The 23,792-nt window shown below is 35.7% G+C and overlaps 1 protein-coding gene across 1 annotated transcript; it reads left to right on the top strand.

Moving 5' to 3' along the window:
* Nucleotides 1-7,205: 7,205 nt before the first annotated feature.
* On the top strand, nt 7,206-23,126 carry LOC113230081 (nose resistant to fluoxetine protein 6-like). Its single transcript, XM_026463836.1, has 13 exons — nt 7,206-7,338; nt 10,098-10,389; nt 10,670-10,846; nt 11,090-11,169; nt 11,727-11,920; nt 12,268-12,382; nt 13,273-13,481; nt 13,725-13,918; nt 14,304-14,442; nt 16,104-16,290; nt 19,464-19,606; nt 21,290-21,398; nt 23,014-23,126. The coding sequence occupies exons 1-13, from the start codon at nt 7,206-7,208 to the stop codon at nt 23,124-23,126; spliced, it is 2,085 nt and encodes a 694-aa protein (XP_026319621.1).
* Nucleotides 23,127-23,792: the final 666 nt, after the last annotated feature.

Genomic DNA, 23,792 nt, shown 5'->3' with positions numbered 1-23,792 from the left:
TTACTAAGGAAGCACCTCAAACTCGCGCCCATCTTTCGGGACACTAAGACGTACTTGCATCCTACGGGACGAATCCCTTTTATTGGACACATGTGTATTATAAGTCTATTGTAAGCTTCTATACAATAAACCAAGTCTTGTTCACTGAATTTCGTGGTTTGATTCTTGGATGTAGTAAGGGCACTAGCAAGCCGAACAAACGTCTAACACCCTCTGCTCTATGTCCTCCTACTACAATATTAATTTTGAAGTTTTAAATGGAAGATACAGTATTACCCGGCAAACAATACGTACCGTATCGAGCAGGACTCCAGAATGCAGAAACATTGATGCTATAAGCAACATCAACAGAAATCCATTACTGTGATTATTATTATTTAGCTAATTTATTCTGGACTTTAAGCATACAGAGCTTTTTATATCTCTTATCAACTAGCATAAACTGACTTCCGATTTGTATCATCGTCATGATTATCAGCTGTCGCAGTCCACTGTTTAAGCCTTTCCCAATGTGCGCCATTTCACCTGATCTTCAGCCTATTCTTTTAGCTTAGCCTTCGCAGATCATCACTCCGTCTGGAGAGAGGGTGACGTACTGTACGTTTGATTTTATTTTATTATTATTTATGATATCAAATAATGGGACGAACATGTCGTGCACCTGGTGGTGGTGCACTTTAAATCGAAGAGATTTAAAGGACACTTTCACTTCGCCCGACGTCCTGCCCTTGTGCCTGTAATTTCACCGGCACCCTGACCCTTCAAAACCAGAACGCAGCAATGCTCACATTACTGCTTGGCGGCAGAAATAGGTAAGGTGGCAGTGCTTCCCTGGACGAACTCTTCCACAAGCAGCTCTACTACTACTAACCTTTATCGTATATTCAAATTAGTATGTATTGTACTTATTACACATTTATTTAACAGTTAGCTGGTACCCACTTTAAAAACATCCACATCAGGGTCAGTTTTAAAGTGAGGCAGTTTTAAAATTCGGGAAAAAGTTTTTTTAGTTTAAGTTGCTAGAGAGCCGGCTCAGGTGGTACGGACATGTTATGCGACGACCGCCTGACCACATGACAAAGAAAATCCTTGACATGAGTAACCAGTCTAAGGGATGTGGTAGACCCCGCCTCACATGGATATACCTTACTAATAAAGATCTGTGATAGCAACATGAAGACTACAGACGATCTAGGACAAACCGTCTTGGAGAAGAGTGACGGGCTGACCCTTAATAAAGGAGAATAAGGCCAGGCAAAGAAGAAGAACTAGCTGGTGTCTGCGACTTCGTCTGCGTAGAATAAGTACTTCGAGTAGCCTACTGTAATATACTAATTTTCATAGTTTTATTGATTGTCTATACAAAACTTTCATCCTCTATTTCACCCCCTTTAAGGTTTAATTTTGCCGATCCGTGATTTCCAATCAAGAACTCGTTTTCCTCATCTTTTATCGGTTTTTAAACTGGTTGTATATACTACTTCATAGTACATATAAAACATATTGCAATCTTTTGGATTACGACGAATTGTTGTAGTTAGGGCATGTCTTTAGTCTTTGAAACAATCCTCTTGTAGTGCATACATCAAATGTGCCGAAAACAAAGTTATAAAGGATCTCAAGAAACCTTAGAATTTCGTTAAATCGATTAAATATGATCGTACCTGTAGTGGATATCCAAAGGCTATTTCAAATGGTTTTAATATGTGAATTAATCACATGTTATTATTACGAGCCCTGGACCCCACCTACGGGGAGTCGGACTCGGCTTGTGGCGTGTGGTTGGGCTTATGCTGCGGGATGCGCCATACCCGGAGCTCGACTAGCCGGCAGTATAACGAAATTATGTTGTTGAATTATGTATGTATGTTGAAACATCATATTATTTAGCGCCTGTATAAATTTTAAACAATATTTGTAGCAATGCTTATTAATAATGTTTGAGTTAGTAATTATACAAATTCTTCTTCTCTTAGTTATTATACAAAAAAGTGATATGCAGCCCCACAGTTGCTTCCTTCTTTTCCCATAGTAGTATCTGATTTACATGTCATGTATGTTATTTTAAATGTCCTTTTGATTTGTAGGCCGGATCTAGCGGCGGTCTGATTTACTTTTATCTTGTTACCCAAGCATTCTCCAAAGAGTAACGAATCTCTGTTTACACCCTGTATAATATTAAAAAACTTTTTGTCTAAGCTGCATGTTGTTAGCTTTCGTCTGGCTAGGGTATTTTGGCAATGTAAATCTAGTACAACGTGTCCTACTTCCGAAAACTTCCTTGTAATGTCATTTTCTCCATGCCACCGTCGATCAGGGTTGTCAACTAGTTTGCGATGGCTGCGATGCCCTTTCCAATGTGTTTTCGTGCCTTCTCGAGGCGTAAGTCTCTTTTATTGGTTGTGTCCATTGACTTACAAATAAATGGACGACGGGTCTAATACAAAAACCACGAAAAAAATGTCCCAAGTCAACCTATTCGAAATTTAAATTGTAATGTCATCGCAGTATCGCGCTGTCAGTCGAACAAATGAAGACTAAAGCGGAGTTTGGCGCTCTGTATACGATTTTAGCGCCTTACAAGTGCGGACACTTTTTAGCGCGGACCCGACGTCCATATAATTGTAAGTCAATGGTTGAGTCAGACAAAACTATAGCAATTTCTTGATTTAGAACCCGTTCTTGAATTTGAGCGATTTTATTTTTTCTAGAATAAGGATGTTCTGCATTATATCTTGTTTCGATTCTTGATTTTTGATTCTGTGTTCAACCCGTCGATAACAATCTTACCTCAACATTCAGATATCTCTTCTCCTAAAACATTTAAATATCAGTCGGTAATGCCGCGACTAAGGGTAACACTTCATTATTTTCTGGTAGACTGGTGCGGTACATTCGGGTAGATTCCTCCGTTTCGGGTTCTGAGGTATTAATATAACTGACTGAAGTATTTGCGAGTAGTTAGATTCATAACCTGATTGATGATTTGGCGAGTAGTCAGATTCATAATCTGTAAAGATAATAATCCAGGTATAAAGAGGGTAAGAAGCAACTGCCGCAATCGCATCGCAGCTCATTTGCCTGTATTAAACTCATCACCCCTTAAAGCAACAAAATGTACATCTATCGAAAATGAATTCGGGTTCAGACGATTCAATTTTGATGTTATCTCTCGAGGTGCAACTGAACCCGGAGCTGGAAGCGACTCAAATGTAATTATTGTCTCGGATTACATGATACTCGCATTTGGGCTCATTCGGGTTCCATTGCAACTTTAAACAAAACTCGGGTTCAGATGATACAAACCCTAACCACAATCACATTTTAGTACCTTATTCTTCTACAGTCGGATTGATGAATGCGGCCGTAATTACGCCACGACTCTATGCATAAGCCTCAAGAAGTAAAAAGTAACGCCTCAGTAATCGCGTTATAGCAATACTCAAGACTTTAATCACGTTGCGGTACTTATTGTTAAATAGTAAACTGTGTAAACGCACTCATACACAAAGCCACAATAACGTATTGATACTAAAGAAGGTAACATCGTAACGATCGTAACACATACCTATTTCTATAGCATCGCTTAAAATAAATAATGAAAGCGTAAACAATTCAAAAACATTTTGAAATTTCGTAAGCGCGCCGGTAGGAAGACAAAACATAACCTATTTTGTAACGTGAAATGTAATAACGTGATTTGTAGTTAGAACGATGTACGGGTTTGTAGATTATTATTATGTAATGTCGTTATTGATCATAACAATTTAGAAATAAGTGCAGTTCCGTACCATGGTATGCATATGCGTCCCTAGCGTCACAGCTTTCGGAATTACACAAACTGCGTCCTAAACGTTTATTTTTTTCGCAAATCTTCTCCGATTTCAAGTGTTTGCGTTTGCCACGTCTTAAAGAGCACGATAATTGAAAAATAAACGTAAAAGAAACAATTATTTTCACTTTTGGTTAAAATTTGTTCTTTCGAAGTCAATGACAGGAAAAATGGCGGACTGGCGGGAACGCTCACCTGTCGCGTAACAGTGGCAACCGCAGGTAGTTAATCAAATGTGTTCCATTTTCATAATATTTTTTTTAATTTTAGCTCTGAAAATATGTTCGATCCATAGTACATTTAGGAGTGGATTACATGCTGAATACAAAATCTTGAGGATGAAGCGACGAAACATACAGTAAGTATATCGCATAAGTTTCTCTAATTCCAAAGTAAGTAACTAAAGCACTTGTATTGTAATTTTTAATTGAATTGATATTCAATTATTGTTTGTGAAATTACTCCATTAGTTTGTTATAATTATTAATACAAAGATCGAACATTCAGAAAAAAATCCTACGATCCGGCCGGATTCGAACCAACGTCTTCTAGCTTACCGTGCCAGACGCTATACCAACTAACGGAACGAACCAGCGGACGTAACGAATTTCTCTATGTGCTTGCATCGTGTCCTTGTATTTGGTTTTTCAAGGACTCTTTAGTCGTAGTTAAAGCACTTGTGTTAAGGAAATTGGAAACGACGACGGTACTACAAACACCCGGACCCGAAACAATACAGAAAAGTCTGTTCTTCTACATTGACCCGACCGGGGATCGAACCCGGGACCTCAGACGTGGCGACATTATGAAAACCGGTGTGCAAGCCACTCACGGAGACAGTCCACTAGGTTGGTGTTATTATTGATACAAAAATCGAAAACCACAAAGAAAAGTTCCTTCGATGCGGATGAATATGAACCTGCAACTGTTTGTCAGACTAGGGCTAACATTCCAAGAGCCAGGTCAAAGGAATTTTTCTTTGTGTTTGTTTTGTTGTCTTTAAAAAATAACATGTCGACATTGAGCAATTACTATCTATCTTCAAATGACTCTACATTCCTCTTATCTGATTTCAACTCATAGGACTCTACTGAATCCATTCATACACCATACACCCCACATACACCATTTACCACCACTTACTATACATTACTCAGTTACACGCGTTACAGTTTATTATCTTTATAATAATCCTCAGTCATTGTAAAAACTTTGTGTTAGTGATAAAATCAGAATTTCCCAAAGAAATCAATTATGTTTAAATATTAAATATGACACGATAGTATCTAATCAATTCTATTACCATCTTACAACGATATAATTGTATATGCAAAACGATAAACATGTCAAACATTATTCCGCCCTAATTTTGTTACATGCAATAGTACTCTATACAACTTCGACTGCCTTTGTGACTAAACGATTACCATGCAGGACTGCCACGCAGAGGTCCCGGGTTCGATTCCCTGGGCCGGGAGAAATATTTGCATGGCCTACATCATTTCTCTCGTGAGTTTGGGTGTAATTTGTGGTTGACCATGTGTGTGTCCACGCCACTCGCAATACAGGGGTTTCCCTAATACGGGGCTATAAGTGTGTGCGTTATTTTTTCTTCTTAATTTTTCTACGCCTTTTTGGTTGGCTGGTTTAAACCGCACTTACGGACTGAAATCATGTAAATGCGTATTCTTTTTGCTATAGTACTTTATCTACACTGATAAACTGCTAGCATTACTCCATACTTGTTTCAAAATCTTAAATAAAACTATTGTTTTAATACGTTTTGCCAATAACAAGATATGTAAATTAATTAATTAAATGCAGTTATAAATGTACTTGTACCCATAATCACGGAAGAATAAAAACAATGAAAGTGCCTCAAGCCTCGATGAACAATCAAATAATAATCAAATAAACAAATGATAAAGACTATGAAATCTTGATAATGATTGGTCGTAGTTTCTAATTTAAAAAGATGCAACAAATAGTGGATGGTACATTATTTAAATTTTACCCAGTCGCTATATCGTTGAAAGTTCAACACCTTTGTTGCAAGTTACGACGTTTCGATCATTAAATTGACACCACTGGCTATGATTAAATTCACGACACCGGTTATCATTAAATTGACGGCATTGGTTGTCATTAAATTGACGGCACTGACTATCATTAAATTGACGGCCCTGGCTATCATTAAATTGGCGGCACTGGCTATGATTAAATTCACGGTGCTGGCTATCATTAAATTGACAGCACTGAGTATCATTAAATTAACGGGACTGGCTATCATCAAACTGACGGCACTGGCTGTCATTAAATTGACGGAACTGAATATTATTCCATTTACGGCACTGGCTATCATTAAATTGACGGCACTGGATATCATAAAATTGACGGCACTGGCTATCATTAAATTGACGGCACTGGATATCATAAAGTTGACGGCACTGGCTGTCACTAAATTGACGGCACTGGCTATCGTTAAATTGACGGCACTACCACATGTATTATAATTGGGTAATACATAATAAACATAATATATTAGTACTTTTATATAATAAAACGCACACACTCAACATAGCCCCACACTAGGGAAAACCTTGTGTCGCGGGTATATTTCGGATAAGATAAACTCATTCTGATTTGAGGAACTGTATATATAAACTCGACTTTAAATACCATTATTAATAAATAAGACACTGTAGGTGTCACTAGTACCAACTTCCTTACTTTTGAAATTAATATGTAAGTATTTATAAAAATGATGCCAATAAGAGTATTTGTTGGAGTGTTTAGCGCATTAGTGTTAATTGATAACGTAAATAAGTAAGTCCCATTTTTGTTTGTTGTAAATAATAGACATTACATTGCATATGCTTATCACTGCATATATGTATCAAATGAATTATTTAAGTATTTTATAAATATAAGAGAACACACCATACTACATTATAGAAATATATACGTAATTTATTTTAGTTTAAACGCGACACACACGTCCGGTACTCACTCGGTTTTAGGGTCCACTGAAAATCAGCGTCACAGCCTTGTCCCGGCGGTGACATTAGCTGAGTGGATCCTATTACATACGCCACAGCCGCACACATAACATCTACTTCCAGTTTTATGATCGAATAATTATTTATTGCCAAAATTTTATTTTTAATTAATTTTATTTAGTTTTCTTTTTTGTTATTCATTTTCTGTTTGTTTTAATTTAGTTTGTTTTAAGTTTAATTTAGTTCTGTTTTATTTTAATTTTTTTTTTTTTTTTTACTTTTAATTTTTTACTGTTTATTATTGTGTTGTGGTGTTTTGTAATAAATGTATTCTATAAATGTATTCTATAAATAGTGATCAACATAATAGAATGATTATAACCGAATGGGAACCCAAACATCCACCCTTTGATCCAAAGTTGTACGAGGAAGCCTTACATCCTGAACTATGCGCAAAACAAACACAATATTTGACTTTGAACGATACACTTTTACTGATGACATGTAAGTATTTCTACAGATTTTTATAATTTTAATATACTAATTAACAATCGATGACATTCGTTGCTTGTAATATGGAATGCCCTGTGTCTGAGGAATACAGGTGAAACTTCTCGCTAAAGAGCAGTTTTAATAACAATAAAACTCCTTTTGAAAGAGTTTATCCTGGTACGTACTGCCACCTTACCTAGTAACGGTGCTGGTGAAATTACAAGCACATGAGACTTTTCAACTTATGTCTCAGGCAGTGGCAGTGTTACTGAGATCTATGTGATGTGAGCGGCACTGCAACTGTTATGAACAGGCGTGTCGCTTACTACCAGACGCATGACTTATTCATCCCGTCACTTCGTATCATAAAAGAAAATAATAATATTTTTCTGAGTGTTCGATCTTTGTATTAATGATTACAACAAACTAGTGGAGTAATTTCACAAAAAATAATTGAATATCAATTCAATAAAAATTTAAAATACAGTGAATAGCGACATCTCTCGCCAGAACTAGTAGCTGTAAAGGTACTAACTGGGTGATAAATCTTTCATAGATTTCTCATAGATGGCGGTACGACTAAAAAGTCATTGAAAAACCAAAGACAAAGACACTACGCAAGCACATAGAAAGATTCGTTGGGTCCGTTGGTTCGTTCCGTGGCTTAGTTGGTATAGCGTCTGGCACGGTATGCAAGAAGACGTCGGTTCGAATCCGACCGGATCGAAGGAATTTTTTCTGAGTGTTCGATCTTTGTATGAATGATTACAACAAACTAGTGGAGTAATTTCACAAGAAACAATTGAATATCAATTCAATAAAAATTTTAAATAATAATAAGTTTGCGTTATTGAACCCCGAGGTATGGCAGCCACTCCCGTCAAAGGGCAAACACAGTAAGCCATGCGATAGGGTACTGGTATCGTGAAATTTGCTACCTTTTTATCCATCTACATTTGATTTGAATAGTTATACACTGAGATTAGCAAAAACTATCGCTTAGTATATCTATTCACTTAGGAACAGTATTAGCTATTGTCCTGTACTGTACTAAGCACCTGACAGCTTCTATTTTATAAATGAAAAGTCATCACCGCATTACTTTTGTCAATGCACACTATACCTAAAATATTATAACTGTTTATTTCTACATCAGCTTACAAATGCGGTTCTTGTAAAACAGTTTGAATAATTACTAACTATAGACTTCCGCCACGTACGAAAAGCCACAAAATGTAAATAATGGACTATGGACCCCCAATATTACAAAAAATGTTGGATTACAAAAATGCATGAATGAAATGGGTACATCAACCGGCCTCTGATATCGCACAATGACATTAATCTGTAATTAATATTTTTATCCGTTACAAGAATCGAGTTGTAGTGTGCTTTAAATATGAAAATACTGAAAGAAACAAAAATGAAGTTGAAAAACTTTCATGAAAATCATATTGAACAAACAAATTAATGTAATTCAGAAAAAAAGCAATAAACAAATATCTAACAAAGACGCAATGGTTTGTTTCGTAGAATTTGACAATGAAGCTATATTGGTCCTCGACATGCTATTCTTATTACTTACGAAGGTTAAAGGTCTATTTCCGGTCGAAAGTTAATACATAATAATTTAATGTTTGAGAGACAGAATAGAAAAAAATTAAGCTGTATTGCTTTATGGGCTTTTAATAATATTGATCATCTCTAAAATATAGAGCATAAAATCTCTTGATAGTGGACAAGGAAGCGGACTCCACACACAGCGCTGTTAATTTGCAAAAACATAAAACTAATCTTTATTTACGAAACAGTATATGAACTTGTAAAAAAACAGTCTTGCAATAGAATAAAATCATTTATTTCATAGGATCAATGTTAGTAGTATGCAGTGTGGTAAATTGAAACAAAGTAATAAACACAAAATATTGTTTAAATACAATAACGACCATTGAAAATAATATTATTATGATCGTTCCGAAAGAAATTCCACTATAAAAAGAAATTACACTATAGAATTTTGCTATGCCAGAAAAGGAGTTTCACTTGGGTCTAAAATATTTCGCTGCTTGTAATACTTGAAAGTATTTGCGGGTACTCGCGGGTTTTACATTCCAGGTCCAGTATGGTACCCCACCTACCTAAATAACAAAATAAAACCGAGACACAAAAGAAGCAACTAAAGCAAAAATTTCAATAAAATTAGGACCTGAGAGGATTGTAAAAACAAAGACTTACTTTTCTAAGTAAATGTAAATCCTAAGAAAATCTAAGAAAATGAAAATCCTTTCTAAAGGAACTAGTAAAAAATATGATTCTCTTTTGCATAAAAGAATGGGTTAAAAAAAAAATCCTTAACTATGGCAAAAAGTATCATTTCCCCGATGGACAACGAGCTTTTCTACTTAACTAGAATAACAGATTCAGACACAAAAAATGTGACAATTTAAAAAGTCACGTTCCGATTGAATAATACTGAATAGTACAATCATGACATTCAAAAAATTCGATCGGTGAAACTAGTTACTTTTTATTTCTTTTCCAATTATTACAAGTATAATGAAATTTTTAAACATATTTTAAATTAGTTTAAATTACATGAGTATACGTGAAAAGGCTGATATGCTATAATAATATAACTGACTGTTCGATTTTTAAGGAATTAATTTTTTTAAGGTTTATTCTGCAAATTACGAGATGTGCAGAAAACAGACTATTATCAAATGAGATTGTGATCGATATATATTATAAATGTATACTTCTATTACTTACAGTTCTCGAGTCAGGCCCAAGAATACCGAGAGGGATTCTGCAAGGAAACTTTCAAGATCTAGGAAATTACCACCAATGCCTTGGTATTAACAGAGAAATCGATGATATGGTTATTGATGGGAAGTATTGTCAATTAAGCGTTGGATTATCCGATCTTGGAAACTTTGGAAATCCTACTGAATATCAAAACGTAATAAATGCTGTCGATACTATAAAGGATGAAATACATTTATATAATAGATTCCAAAAAAATGTTGAAATTCTGGGTAGCATACAAAGCGAAAAAAGTTTAAGGTAAGATTCGAAATTTGCAATGATTCATTTTGTATTTGGCAGTAATTTGCTTTAACAATAGTAATTCATTTTTTGTAAATTTTACTTATCTATAACAGAATAGCCAATAATATTACTTGATGACGAAATCTATACAATACCTTAAGTATTTTTTTATTAAATTCTACGTACCGACATACGTAGTTAGTACATACGACCGAGATTTATTTTGCGTAGATGTATATAAGACGTGTGGCTTTTCGTAATGTTTCGTAACATTCTATATATTTCTACTTTTCAGAACAAATGAGGTTGACATGGGTGGTTTACGCTTTACTGTAGCTATTTGTATACCTAAGCCTTGCTCGACAAGACGGGCATTATCAAATCTCATTGGAACTGAGTTGATCAATTATAGGGAACAAATGTGCCGATTCAGAAATGACAAACCCTGGTCACCGGGACTTTATGTGGCTATGTAAGTACATCTTGGTTTTACTTTTCAACTATAACTGAAGTTATAGTTGTAAACGATACAAAGGGTCGTATTAATTCACTTTGAATTACATGCTATTTATTAACGAGCAAATCGACAAATTTAACAACACTATCGGTTGTTATTTAAAATTCTTTTTTCATCATCACGAGCAAATGGCAATCATCAATGACAAAGAATGTGTATATAATTATGCATGTATCAAAAACGTTTTTCGTTTTTCAGTGTTGTCTTCAGTTTAATTGGAATTCTGGCCATTCTTAGTACCAGCTACGATATCTGGAATACTGTAATTCAGAAACGAGGCAAGTTCCTATTATGTACTTATATCAGCAAGTATATCATGATATGAAATTGAGTCTGTTCGTATCTTGACGATACGGACAGTATTAAGATTTTCTTAACCTCCACCCAATAACAATTGTATTGTTCATGGTCTTTATTTATTTAAATTATTTTGAACGAAATCTTTGTTATATTATCTATCTTTGTTATAAAGTATATTACAAAATATAATTTTCTTAACATCTGTGTTAATGACTACTTATTTATTAAATATTTTACTATACTGATCCGAGTACCTGAATGCCAAATGTTATATCTAGTCTGCTCGGACTGCCGCAGTTTTTTTCGTTAGGGTTATCCTCTCTTCGTTCTAGTTAGAATACGTATTATCATAATTATTTTCTTTCCCAGAAAGGAGCAATTTTGTTAGGTATCCATTTTCATATTCGAGCACTAACGTAATAAGCAGAATATTATAAAAGTATGTGACTCAACGTGTTAATACAAACCCTACGAAAGCGAGTATTTTAATTTTTAAAGGACAATAATATTTTTCATATTTCTTTTTTTATTTCAGATCCCAAAGCGCTCAATACAATTTGTCTCTCCTTCTCAGTATACACAAATTCTCGTCGCCTAGTCACGTATAAACCAGTTCGCGGTTCTTTAGAATGTGTGGACGGCATCAGAGCAATAACTATGTCTTGGATTATACTTGGACATACATTTACTCGTCTTCCACCTATCATGAATTTGCTGGAAGCTTTTCAGGTACCTTGATTTTATTATTATGTTTTAAAATGTAGTTGGAGACGGGACTTTCTATTTATGCAGAAATCGCCTTTATTGGAACCAACCCCCTATGTATTAATGTAGCAAACCGGTACACTTTTGTTGTCATTCATTCAGCGCAGTCTCAGGAACATGATTGTAATATAATGTTCATTATCCGGCAATATATTTGCTACATTCAAAATATTTTTTACTATCGAATTACCATTAGTTAGTTTGGCTGACAGCCCTGTTGTTTAAACACCAATAATAATATTTACTATTTAAAATAACTGTACCTAGAAGCCATGTGACTTCGTTACAAAACTCGTCAATATCTATTGCAGATTGCTATGTCATTTCGTTCATTTTGGATGACTTCTGCCGATATTAGTGTGGATACATTTTTCATGCTAAGCGGTTTGCTAGTCGTCTACACTACTGTTGGAAAAATTAGTAGCAGTGAGTATTTAATCTACAATCATCACTTGATATTGTTTTTAAAAACTGACACAAGAAACTACCTATTTCGTTGTTTATAATATTTCAAATCGTGATTACTATATCCACGCATTTTTTTATTTTATTTATAAACAAACAAAAGACGCTTAAACATTTCGGATCCTTTCTATCATAATAACCAAAACTGTCACCAGTAATATAGGCCTTATTGTCGTAAAATTCAAATAACCTTTGTTTATTATTATGAATACCCGCTATTGCTCAATCACTAAATTTCAGAAATAATTTAAGTAGATTTATAATTACCGTAAGTACGACTCTTTATCTTTTTTTTATACTTTTGGTGTAGTTTTTGCAATTTTTAACTGCGCACTCGTCACCAGGTGATGAGATGAGGGCGAATGAATATCGATAATGTTTGCCTACATTGTATCTACCAATATATTTGACCGTAGCTTACACAGCGCTGTAACGTACAAATTTCACTATTTTTTGTTTCCTATTCACTGCAAAAATGTTATACATGTTGCTAACCGGTCCTAGTTGAGGTCATAGGTGAGGTCAAAGGTTGCGGGAAACTGTAATATTTTAATATTGCTATAATTATTTAAAATTTTATAGTTTCTAGAACATAAGTGGCTAATCGTTATATATAGTTTTATTACTGGGTCGTCAGTATGACTAATAATTAAGTACTTTTTAAAACATGAGATTTCTCATGTAAAAGCGTCAAGCACTGAGACATTAATCGTACCAATATATTTGATCGCAGCTTACAAAACATTATAAGGTACAAATTTACTAATTCTAACTAACTCTTTCTTATTCACTGCATAAATGTTATACATGTTGCTAACCGATCATCAATATTCATTTTGTTTATCTTACAGTGAAACTATTAAAGAACCTCCATCTTTTTTACCTCAATCGATATCTACGAATGTTTCCTCTACTAGCCATTACCATATTGCTGCAAACCGGTGTGTTACATTATATTTATGATGGCGCAATGTGGAGTTTTGTAGCTAGTGCGACTGCGATTTGTAGAACGAATTGGTGGTTAACATTACTTTATGTGCAAAATTTTTTCCCACCATTGGTACGTATTGTCGTTTTTAGACTCTGCAATATTGAGTAATATAAAGAAATTCCACTGATTTTCAAATTTTTTAATATTTTAACAAATGGCCAAGGAAAGTTGGAAATGGCTATTTATTTATTTTATGTTCAGTATAATCTGAATGTAAAAAGATTTGTATTACCACACGTGTCTGTAGGCAACGTTAGTTCATGAATATTCAAGGACAATTTTTTTAATACTTAAGTTTATGTTTGCTTCCAGTGTATAGGTCATACCTGGTACTTGGCGATTGATATGCAACTACACATTCTGTCTCCACTGGTCTTATTCTGGGTATTGTCAGGAAAACAAAATCGCGCCTGGTCGGCTTTGATAGCTGCTTTATTAATTTGTCTCACTGCGACGTCACTTTACAACTTCTTGAACAATTTTGCTGGTTCTACTGTACGACCTACGTAAGTTTAGTATCGATACAAATTAAGCAATTCATGTTATCAAAACATTTACTATCACACACATCAATTACAAATATGAATATAACTTTACCCTTAAAAATCATTCCTTACTTTTATTATATCCACCTTTTCATCCATATCAAACACCCATCACGTCCCAGTTCAGGGCAGGGATTTTATTTTACCGCCAAGGACTAACTCACTAGGATATTCTTCAGAGTTGTTATACCTAATTAGATAAGTAAACTGCACATGATATGAATAGACTCAGTGGCGGAAGCCCTTTCAATGGGATTTGAATCGAAGACCTGCACCTTAGGACCCAACTTTGTATTTACTATTTTGTCACTGCTACCTACGGCTCGACTAAACTTTTTGATTTCAGACTGAGCCTAGATGAAGCTGAAAGATATGGAATGTACTATTACGTCAATACATTAGCAAGATCTTCACCTTTCTTTGTCGGAATGTGCTTCGGATACTTGATCCATTACTGGCGAGATAAGAATATTCGTTTGTCAAGGGTAAGTTTTAATACTTATTTTTTCAATCGACGAATGAAAGGCGATAATTATTTTATAACGTTGTGTAGAAATGTTACTGTCATTTACAGTACAGCGTTGTTTGAAAAATAGTAACAACCTCGAGGACTATTATTACTATCATCATACACAACAGCTTTAGTTCCATGACTTCTTACAAAACGTAATATTGTTTTGTTATTAATTAATTAATTATTGTTGTGTTTTGCTTCTTACAAAATATAATTTTTATGGTGCCACTGAAAACCAGCGTAATGAGGCGTTCTTCAACGTCTCATTACACAAAGCTAAGTGGTGACCGTTTTGGTAACATATAATGTATGATTGTGTTTGTTTTGTATTATTTATTGTAAAATGTTGCCAAATAAATTATTTTTCTTTCTTTCTTTCTTTCTAATAAATTCACCAGCAATAAACTTTTTAAGTTTTTGTTGTACTCTCTACCACTTCTGAAATCTGTATTTTGGAGTAAGACAGTTAGGTACAAGTGTGCAAACGTCGTTCTCGACGATTCCCACCCCAGCTCCCGCTTTTTGCATTGAACTGATGGTCTTTACGCTAGCGATTTGTATTGCTGCCGCACAGAGTTATCACCGTTTAGAGCGATCTATTTAAATATTTTTATACGAAAGAGTGAAAGTTGTGAAAGAGTAGGGCAGGGCAGTACTGCCACCTCACCTATTTCTGCCGCCAAGCAGTAATGTGACCATTACTGCGTTCCAGTTTTGAAGGGTAATGGTGGTAGTGAAATTACAGGCATATGGGACTTGTTAATTTATGTCTTAGGGTCACGGGCGCAGTGACAGTGCCCCTCAGATCTTTGTAATTTCAAGTTACTTCTCAATTCGACTGTTTTCTTATTTTACTTATACAACGCGATAACTCCAGCATTTCTGAACCGATTTTAATGATTCTTTTTTTGTTAGAAAGAAGGTGCCTCAGTAGCGGTCCTATTTAAATTTAAAGGAAATGTTCCACCTCTAAGGGTGGCAAACTAGGGGATGAATGCCTTTTGAGGCCGGTTTTTTAGATTATTCTGCCAGATTGTTAGTATTTTACAAATAACGCTGTATATATCGGAAAAAATCTACGCCCAGTAGGATTTTGATATAGTGTGCAGAACAAGCAGTCGCAGTAAACAATTTTGTGTGAAAATGTGACACGCGTCGGTCTTATGAATCGAATAAAATCTTCAAACAAAATGTCGACTGCCGCGTCGGTTTATAATTTTGGCATAGCGTACATCGGGCGCACTATAAGAATAAGAAAAAATACTATAAATGGTCAGAAATTAATTTATTGTTTCTCAAAATATTCTCCGTTAGCGTTAATGCACTTTTTCATACGAATGAATCAATTTTGAAAACATTTATGCCACTCCTCCGTGACAATCCCTGAAACATATTTTTCATACTCTTCGACAGCCTCTTCAGGTGATGAAAATCGTTGACCGCGTAACGGGTTCTTAAGTTTTAAAAACAAGTGACAATTAGATGAAACAAGCTGTATTCTATAGTCAAACAGTTCCATTTTCAAATGTAATTACTTTTTAAATATTGTTTATGTAAGTTGCCAGTTCCGGAAACTTATAGTGCGCCCTATGTACTTCTGATAATGGAATTACAGTAATTGTTATCTTGCAGATTTCAAATTTCATATTATGGATCGTCAACTTAACCGCAATGTGGTTGGCAATCTACTCGACCGAGCCCATGAAAAATATTGACTACGATAATCAAATTTTCGATAATTTTGTGAATTCTTATAGGCGACCTGTATGGGCTTGTGGACTTGGTTGGATTATTCTTGCATGCGCTGAAGGTTACGGAGGTGAGAATATAATTATATACTCGTATAAGTCGGAACCGTCATGGCTTAGAACTGAATCTTCAGACTTCCTTTTGACTGATTTAGGGATCGTACAAAGAGATTGCGTTTGACAGTAACACTGTATATATTAATCACTATGAAATCGAATAACAACTTGTACTTTTTATTAATTTTAACGATCAAAATAGGTACTAGGCGAAACGCAGGACAGGACAAGTTCTTAGGTAGCGTGTATGCAGCCCGAGTGTCGAACCACCACTGTGTCCTCTCGTCTACCACCACTATTCCCCACCCAGATTCCGTTCATCAGCAGGGGGGGGGGGGGGGGGGGGGATACACTCTGTAACCTGCAGGTGGCGCCTCTGTTTCGCAGTTTGTCGTCCGTGCTCATGATCGTTTCCGACATATAAATCATTCGAAAATATTTATTAAATAAAAAACAATTGTTGAATTATGTTACCGTAATATAAACTCGTGGACATATTTAGAGGAATCGTTATAAAAAGTTTGAATTATGATAACAATGTTTATCTATGACACTAATCACATACACCAGAAAGTTAAGGGGTTGACGTTGGTCGCTTCCGTACGTTTACCCCCGAGACCCTACAAGTGTCCCCTGCGTGGTGCTAAAGAGCAACAACTACTGGTGGTAGGCTTCGGCCGTGGCTAGTCAGCACCCTCCCGACGCAATCGAGTCGCAAAATGTTTCTTACCGTTTTCCGATTCGTGTTCGGGAGTTGCCATTAGTTTTAGGCAACCAATATTCCTACTATCCGCTCACGCGATAAATGCAGCCGTAGACGCATACCACACCTAGAGCTGCCGGTGATGATTTTATACCGATTTATCGGATATCGAAGTTATAACAGGTAAAAGAACTAATATTAATTGCTATTTCGGTAACTACTCTAGCAAACCATAAAGTTTTTAATGCCTGGGTTTAAAAAAAATAAACTACTTCAAAAATACGTCACGACAATCGTGTGTGTTATTGTTTGGGCTGGTGATTTCGGTGTTTATTTTTTTGAAAACATACCGTAAGTAGCGTTTTTTAAGTTTACTCTGAATATAAATGTTTATAAACTATATTTTAAGGAGTAATTTCATGGTAAACGTTAGAACCACTCAAACGGAATATTATCATATTTATCCAAGTACACCAAAATTTTCATTAGTGCTTTTTAAGTGCAGGATTTGCGATGTATTACTGAATTTTATTTGAGATGTTTTTGTTGGTAGTACGGAGAGTATTTATTTAGCAATGCAGAATAATAATTTTTATTTATAAAAACTTGTATTTAAACTGAATGCTTTTCTAATTTGCGAAACCAAATAGCCGCCATTTTGCGGTAGGAGGAGCGCATCGCGTGATCGGATAACAGATAAAAGAACTAATATTAATTGCTATTTCGGTAACTACTCTAGCAAACCATAAAGTTTTTAAAGCCTGGGTCTGTCATTTAAAAAAAACAAACAACTTCAAAAATACGTCACGATAATCGTGTGTGTTATTGTTTGGGCTAATAATTTCGGTGTTTATTTATTGAAAACATACCGTATGTAGCGTTTTTTAAGTTTACCCTGAATATAAATGTTTATAAACTATACTTTAAGGAGTAATTTCATGGTAAACGTTAGAACCACTCAAACGGAATTTTATCATATTTATCCAAGTACACCAAAAATTTCATTAGTGCTTTTTAAGTGCAGGATTTGCTGTGTATTACTGCATTTTATTTGAGATGTTTTTATTGGTAGTACGGAGGTTATTTAGCAATGCAGAATAATAATTTTTATTTATAAAAACTTGTATTTAAACTGAACGCTTTTCTAATTTGCGAAACCAAAAAGCCGCCAATTTGCGTTAGGAGGAGCGCATCGCGTGAGCGGTTACGATGTAAATAATGCTATATTTAAAGTAGTAGATTAGTTTGCAGTAAATAACCTGTGCTCCTTAATAAGATAAAAAGGGAGCTCCTGGATACCAACTTGGGCCCTTTGACTCGGTTCAAAGACGTGCTGTGGAAAATTGTTGACGATCCTGTGCCTACAAACGATATTGAACCACTGTCTTGGAGGAGAGACTTTACCTCCCTATGCCTGTTCTATCGCTTGTACAATGGCCAATGTTCTGAACAACTGTTTGACATGATGCCAACAGCAACATTTCATCATCGCACCACTCGCCACCGACAGTGAGTTCATCCTCACACCCTGGAACCGAGTCGATCTCGCACTGTACGGTTTCAGAGGAGCTTTCTCCCACGTACAATCAGGTTGTGGAATGAACTCCCTGTCAGAGTTTTTCCGCAGGAATACAGCACGGAGTCCTTTAAAAGGGGTTTGAGAAGGGTCCTAAAGGGTTGGCAACGCGCTCATGACGCTCCTGGTGTTGCAGGCGTTCATAGGCGACGGTGACCGCTTTCCATCAGGCGGGCCGTATGCTTGTTTGCTGCCTACATAATATAAAAAAACCAAATTGTGTGAAATTTACGTTATCTAATGTTAGGCAGTCGGGTACAAACAATGTAATCAGAAACATTGTATTGAAGGTATCAAAACGGCTCAGTTCTGTACTGTACGCGATTAAACAAATACGAAAACTTTCAGATGTCAAAACAGCTAGAGTGGTTTAGCTCTGCTACACTAATTCTTACATTAGCGTCACAGTATATTTACGAAAATGTTATTTATGTTAAGAACAATATAATTTTTTAATTAAAAATAGTGACAGTTGTAACATTAACACGAGAAATAAAAATAATGTAGCTATTCTTGAGAGTTATCTTCACAAATTCATTTAAGGGGCAATATAAGCTTCTATATTATAACAAGATTCCAGTTGATATTCAAAATTTGCCATTTACGACGTTTAAAACTATAGTGAAACCAAAACTTTATAGTAAAGGTTATTATACAGCTTCTGCGTACTTGGATGACAAAAATCAGTGGTAGTGATCCATTGTTGCAGGTAGTCTCAATCTAAGATGTTTGAAATAAATATTGTAAATGTATTCAAATGTACATTTAAACGAGCAACCCCTAGAGATCCTTGCTCATTCTTCTCAGGGGAGGCCTTACGAATGAGCAGTAGAGTTTAATTAATATGACGATTTCCAGTGTAATTTGCTTACCTATGAAATAAAGATGATTTAAATTTGGATTTTCAGGCCCCATCAACTGGTTCCTGTCACTGAGATTTTGGAAATTGTTGTCTCGGCTTTCGTATGCGATGTATTTGTTGCATGTGCCTATACAATTTGTTATAATCGGAGCAGCTACGCAACATATTTACTTTTCCACATTATATATTGTAAGTATCTACTAGTCTGCCTTGTTTAAATAGCGTTATTGTGTGATGTCATCTACTAGTTTAATGCATAAATAAAAAATAGGAATAAAACCAATGGAGGCGAAGTATTTGAATGTGAGCCTAGATTTTAGGAAGTAAGGCATGGGGTGGGGGTCACCCGCGCGTCCCGCAATTTGCACGCGGAAAATTAATATGATTAAATAAGAACAGGTGGAGAAAAATCGACACAGATCAGACGTTGATAAGAACCCGATGGCAACAAACAAGGCAGCGGACGGCGCGATGTATCGTTAAACTGCTGGGACATTTTGAAGTTTTGTAATAAATGTGAACTTAATGACTATAGGGTTTCAGTTGAAAGTCAATATTTAGCACATTCTCTGTAATACTTAAAAAGATATATCTCCAGACAAAAATGATGTGCACAGTCAGATATTTTATTCTTAAATAATTCGTTTCATATATTTATTTTAGCCTGTTTTCGGAATTTTATATGATCGGGTAAAGTACATCTTATCGTGTAACAAATTAGCATATTTTTAGATAAAAAATTATCCTTGTTTTGTCCAGCCTGTTCCCAAACTATACAAAAATTGTGATTACTTCAAAATTAGCTTTTTTTATGATACTAAGTGACGGAATGAACAAGTCGTGCACCTGGTGGTAAGTGACACCCCTACGCAGTTGCAATACTACTCAGAGGTTTAAATTGCTCAGATTTGAGGGGCACTGCCACCGCGCCCCACCACCCGCAGACATAGGTTGACAAATCCCATGTGCTTAAAATTGTGTTATAATAATGCCTGAAAGAAACAGTTTTTGGCTATTATTATAATTAGCAACGTGTCTTAGATAAATTTAGATAGATAGGATAAAGTTAAAAACAATAGGTAGAGTTTGTGTAATTAATACTAATAAATTAAGTTAAAACTGGCATTACTCTAACATGAACAAAAATAAATAGGCATTAATAAATGTTTCATAAATACATCGTTTGGAATTATTTTTTTACTCAAAGGGTTCGAATAGGTTTTGGAGTACTAGAAAGTTATTTGTCATTGATTTACCACATAAGCGCTTTGCTTCAAATTTGCTGATGCAGCAAAGGGGCAGAAGTATTTCCGGAAGACCACAATTCGGGGCTGTTCAAGACTAGAGTAAATAAACATTTACTCGACGAAGCATTTACCTACTTTAGCAGTGTTTGTGAAACGCGCGATTGCATGACACTGCATCGATGCAGTCGCTTATGTTGAATATTAAAAACTGTTATATTTTTTATTACTATTAAAAATTCTATGCTGCTTAAGTCACGCGTGTGTGTAAAGATAGACAATTAGCGACTACATTCATCCCTGCAGACATGAAGCCAAAAGTCGCCTTGTATAACCGCTCTAAGTTCGTCGGCTACATCGTCATTTAACTTCAGGTGATATTTGGGACCAAGTGTTCGTTTATTTAAAGGTACCAATTACGTCAGTTTTAATAGTTATTTTTGATATAAGTGCGGAAAGTTAGTCATTATTATAAAATGACAAATCCGCACGTGTATCAAACGGCGTTTTTAATACATTTGCGAAAAAACTACATTGAAAGTAAAATAAAACAGTATTAAAAAAAAACTCTTTTTCTTTATTAAATTGCAGCAGAACAACAATCTTTAACATTTTTGTTTTGTTTCAGATGTACATTTTTTGTGGTCAATATGTGATATATTTCATATTCAGCTTTATTTTCACAATTCTGGTGGATTCTCCGTTTTCTAACATTTTCAAGATAGTATTAGGAAGCGGTAAGTTTTATTAACTAGTTTTACACTTGGAAATATACTATAGGGTGCTATTAAATTAGGTGCGTATATATAATACATATGTACAAATTATTATTATCAAATTGCGATAATCTTGTAACACAGTTATATTTTTATATAAAGGCAAAACATATAGGGAATTGAGGGAATGTTCAATTCTAGTGTTTCGAACACCGGTAGTAGCAGTAGAGCTCCTTGTGAAAGAGAAGTACTGCCGCCTTACCTATTTCTACCGCCAAGCAGTAACGTGAGGATTACTGTGTTCCGGTTTGGAAGGGTTGTGGTGCTGGTGTAATTACAGGCACATGGGATTTATCAAGTTATGTCTCGGGGTGACGGAAGCAGTGCCAGTGTCCCTCAAATCTTTGCGATTAAAGCTCTGAGTGGCACTGCAATTATTATGAACAGGCGTGTCGCTTACCACCAGGTGCACGACTTGTTTTTCCTGTCATTTAGTATTATAAAAAAAATCGGGCGCAATACATCTGCAACTCTCTTTCTGCTGCATGTCAATGATATGTTTTCAGGTACCTTTGCGTATGCTGATGACAGCACAATTTTAGATAGGTATTTGATCAATGGAAGGGTCAGTGGAGATGAAGTCCAGTCTTGTCGAGACTCCATTGGTTAGTCGTTTGGATTTGAAACTTAAGGCGGTTTTCGATTGGGGCGATGCCAATCTTGTCAAATTTAGCGTTTCCAAAATGCAGGCGTATCTATTTTCCACAAAACGAAGTCCCTTTGACCTGACTCCGACTTTTCATGATATATCCTACCGATAGCCGACTATCTCCAGCTACTTGGAATGGACCTGTCCGTCCAAATTGAACTTCAGTAGATGCATAGAGTCAATGGCCAAAAATGCAGCCAGGAACTAAGTGGCATCCTTTCCAACGTGAGGCGTTACTTTACACCGGGACTGTTGCTTCAGCTGTACCAGGGTCTAGTCCGGTCGTGGGTGGTTTACTGCTGCCACTTATGGCAAGGCTCTGCTACGTATCAACTGAGTAGAAATCGACAAACGTGGCAAGAGGCTTACAGGCGACTTGGAATTAGTAGAGGCAAAGCTGCAGAGCCTTGAACACCGTCGTAAAGTTGCCTGCTTCAGTTATTCTACAGGATATATCACGAGGAGTGTACGAATGGAATTGCACGATTTAATTCCACCTGCCCCTTAGTATTATCGGAGTACTAGATAGGCTTGGGTTCCACCCATAGGTTGTGGATATTCCAAAGATTCACACGAACCATTACGCTTCCATATTTATATGGCGAACGGCTATGGAGTTAAATTCCCTGCCACCAGCCACCAGACTTATTCCCTGAAAGTTATAAGTTAGGCATTTTCAAGGCGAGAGTGAATAGATATTATTTCGATGTGCATGCTCCATTGTCGACCTCATAGTGATTTTCCATCATGTGAAATGGAGGTTAAATGCCCACTTACATATTTAAAAATACAGAAATATAGCCATGGTAGCCAAATGGTTTGACCTACTTCCTCTCAAACATAGGCCGTGGGTTCGAATCCAGGTTTGTACCTCTGAGTTTTACGGAATTTATATGCGAAATTTTTTTAATATTTTATATTTTACAGGTATCAAAAAATCTAATCCAGACCCACGAGGTGATGAAAAAACATCCGAAAATCCACTTGTGGCTAGACAGCAGGAAAAAGAATTAACCAACGAGCAAAACAAAAACTTGTAATGATTTATAAAAATTTACTTTAGACTTGTAATGATTTTTATAAAAAGTGAGTTATTGTTATTATTAAGTAAAAATATTTAGTACAATAATAATTGAGAGTTCTAATGAACTTGTCAAATTAAACAGTTGTTTAGTTTACTAATACCGTGGTAGCCTAATGGTTTGACCTACCGCCTCTGAAACAGAGGATTGTGGGTTCGAATTCGAGCTAGCACTTCTGAGTTTTTCGAAATATAAATGTGAAATTCAATTTGGAGTTTACTATCAGCTTTTTAGTCAAGGAAAACGTCGTGAGGTAACCTGCACACATTTGCAAAGCAATTTCATGATGTGGTGTTGTATTGGGCCCGCTATGGAGCTACAGCCTTAAGCCCTTTCATTGGGAGAAGGGGCCTGCATCCAGCAGTGGGACTATAGTGGGGTAATTTAAAAAAAAAAAAATTAACTAAGCACATTTTTTTAAGTAGGTACAAGTTAAATTACAAATAATAGCGACATCTCTAGTCAGGGTTGGTAGCTGTAAAGTTACCTAACTGGGTGATGAAATACTTTCAAAGATTTCTTATAGATGGCGCTATGGGTAAAAAGTCGTTGAAAACCTAACACAAAGATCCGACAAACAAGCACATATAAAAATTCGTGAAGTCCGCTGGTTCGTTCCGTGGC

This window comes from Hyposmocoma kahamanoa, unplaced genomic scaffold (genome assembly GCF_003589595.1).
Source record: "Hyposmocoma kahamanoa isolate Upper Pololo Valley unplaced genomic scaffold, ASM358959v1 100378, whole genome shotgun sequence".
In the NCBI taxonomy this organism is placed as follows: domain Eukaryota; kingdom Metazoa; phylum Arthropoda; class Insecta; order Lepidoptera; family Cosmopterigidae; genus Hyposmocoma; species Hyposmocoma kahamanoa.
Note: the sequence above shows the minus strand (reverse complement) of the source record. Positions and strands in the feature narration are given on the sequence as shown.

Bases quoted from the DNA above. Each gene is read 5' to 3' on its own strand.
- LOC113230081 (XM_026463836.1), top strand. From the start codon at position 7,206: ATGATTATAACCGAATGGGAACCCAAACATCCACCCTTTGATCCAAAG. The intron at 11,921-12,267 runs GTACCTTGATTT...TATCTATTGCAG, and splicing joins ATTTGCTGGAAGCTTTTCAG to ATTGCTATGTCATTTCGTTC. The intron at 12,383-13,272 runs GTGAGTATTTAA...TTTATCTTACAG, and splicing joins TGTTGGAAAAATTAGTAGCA to TGAAACTATTAAAGAACCTC.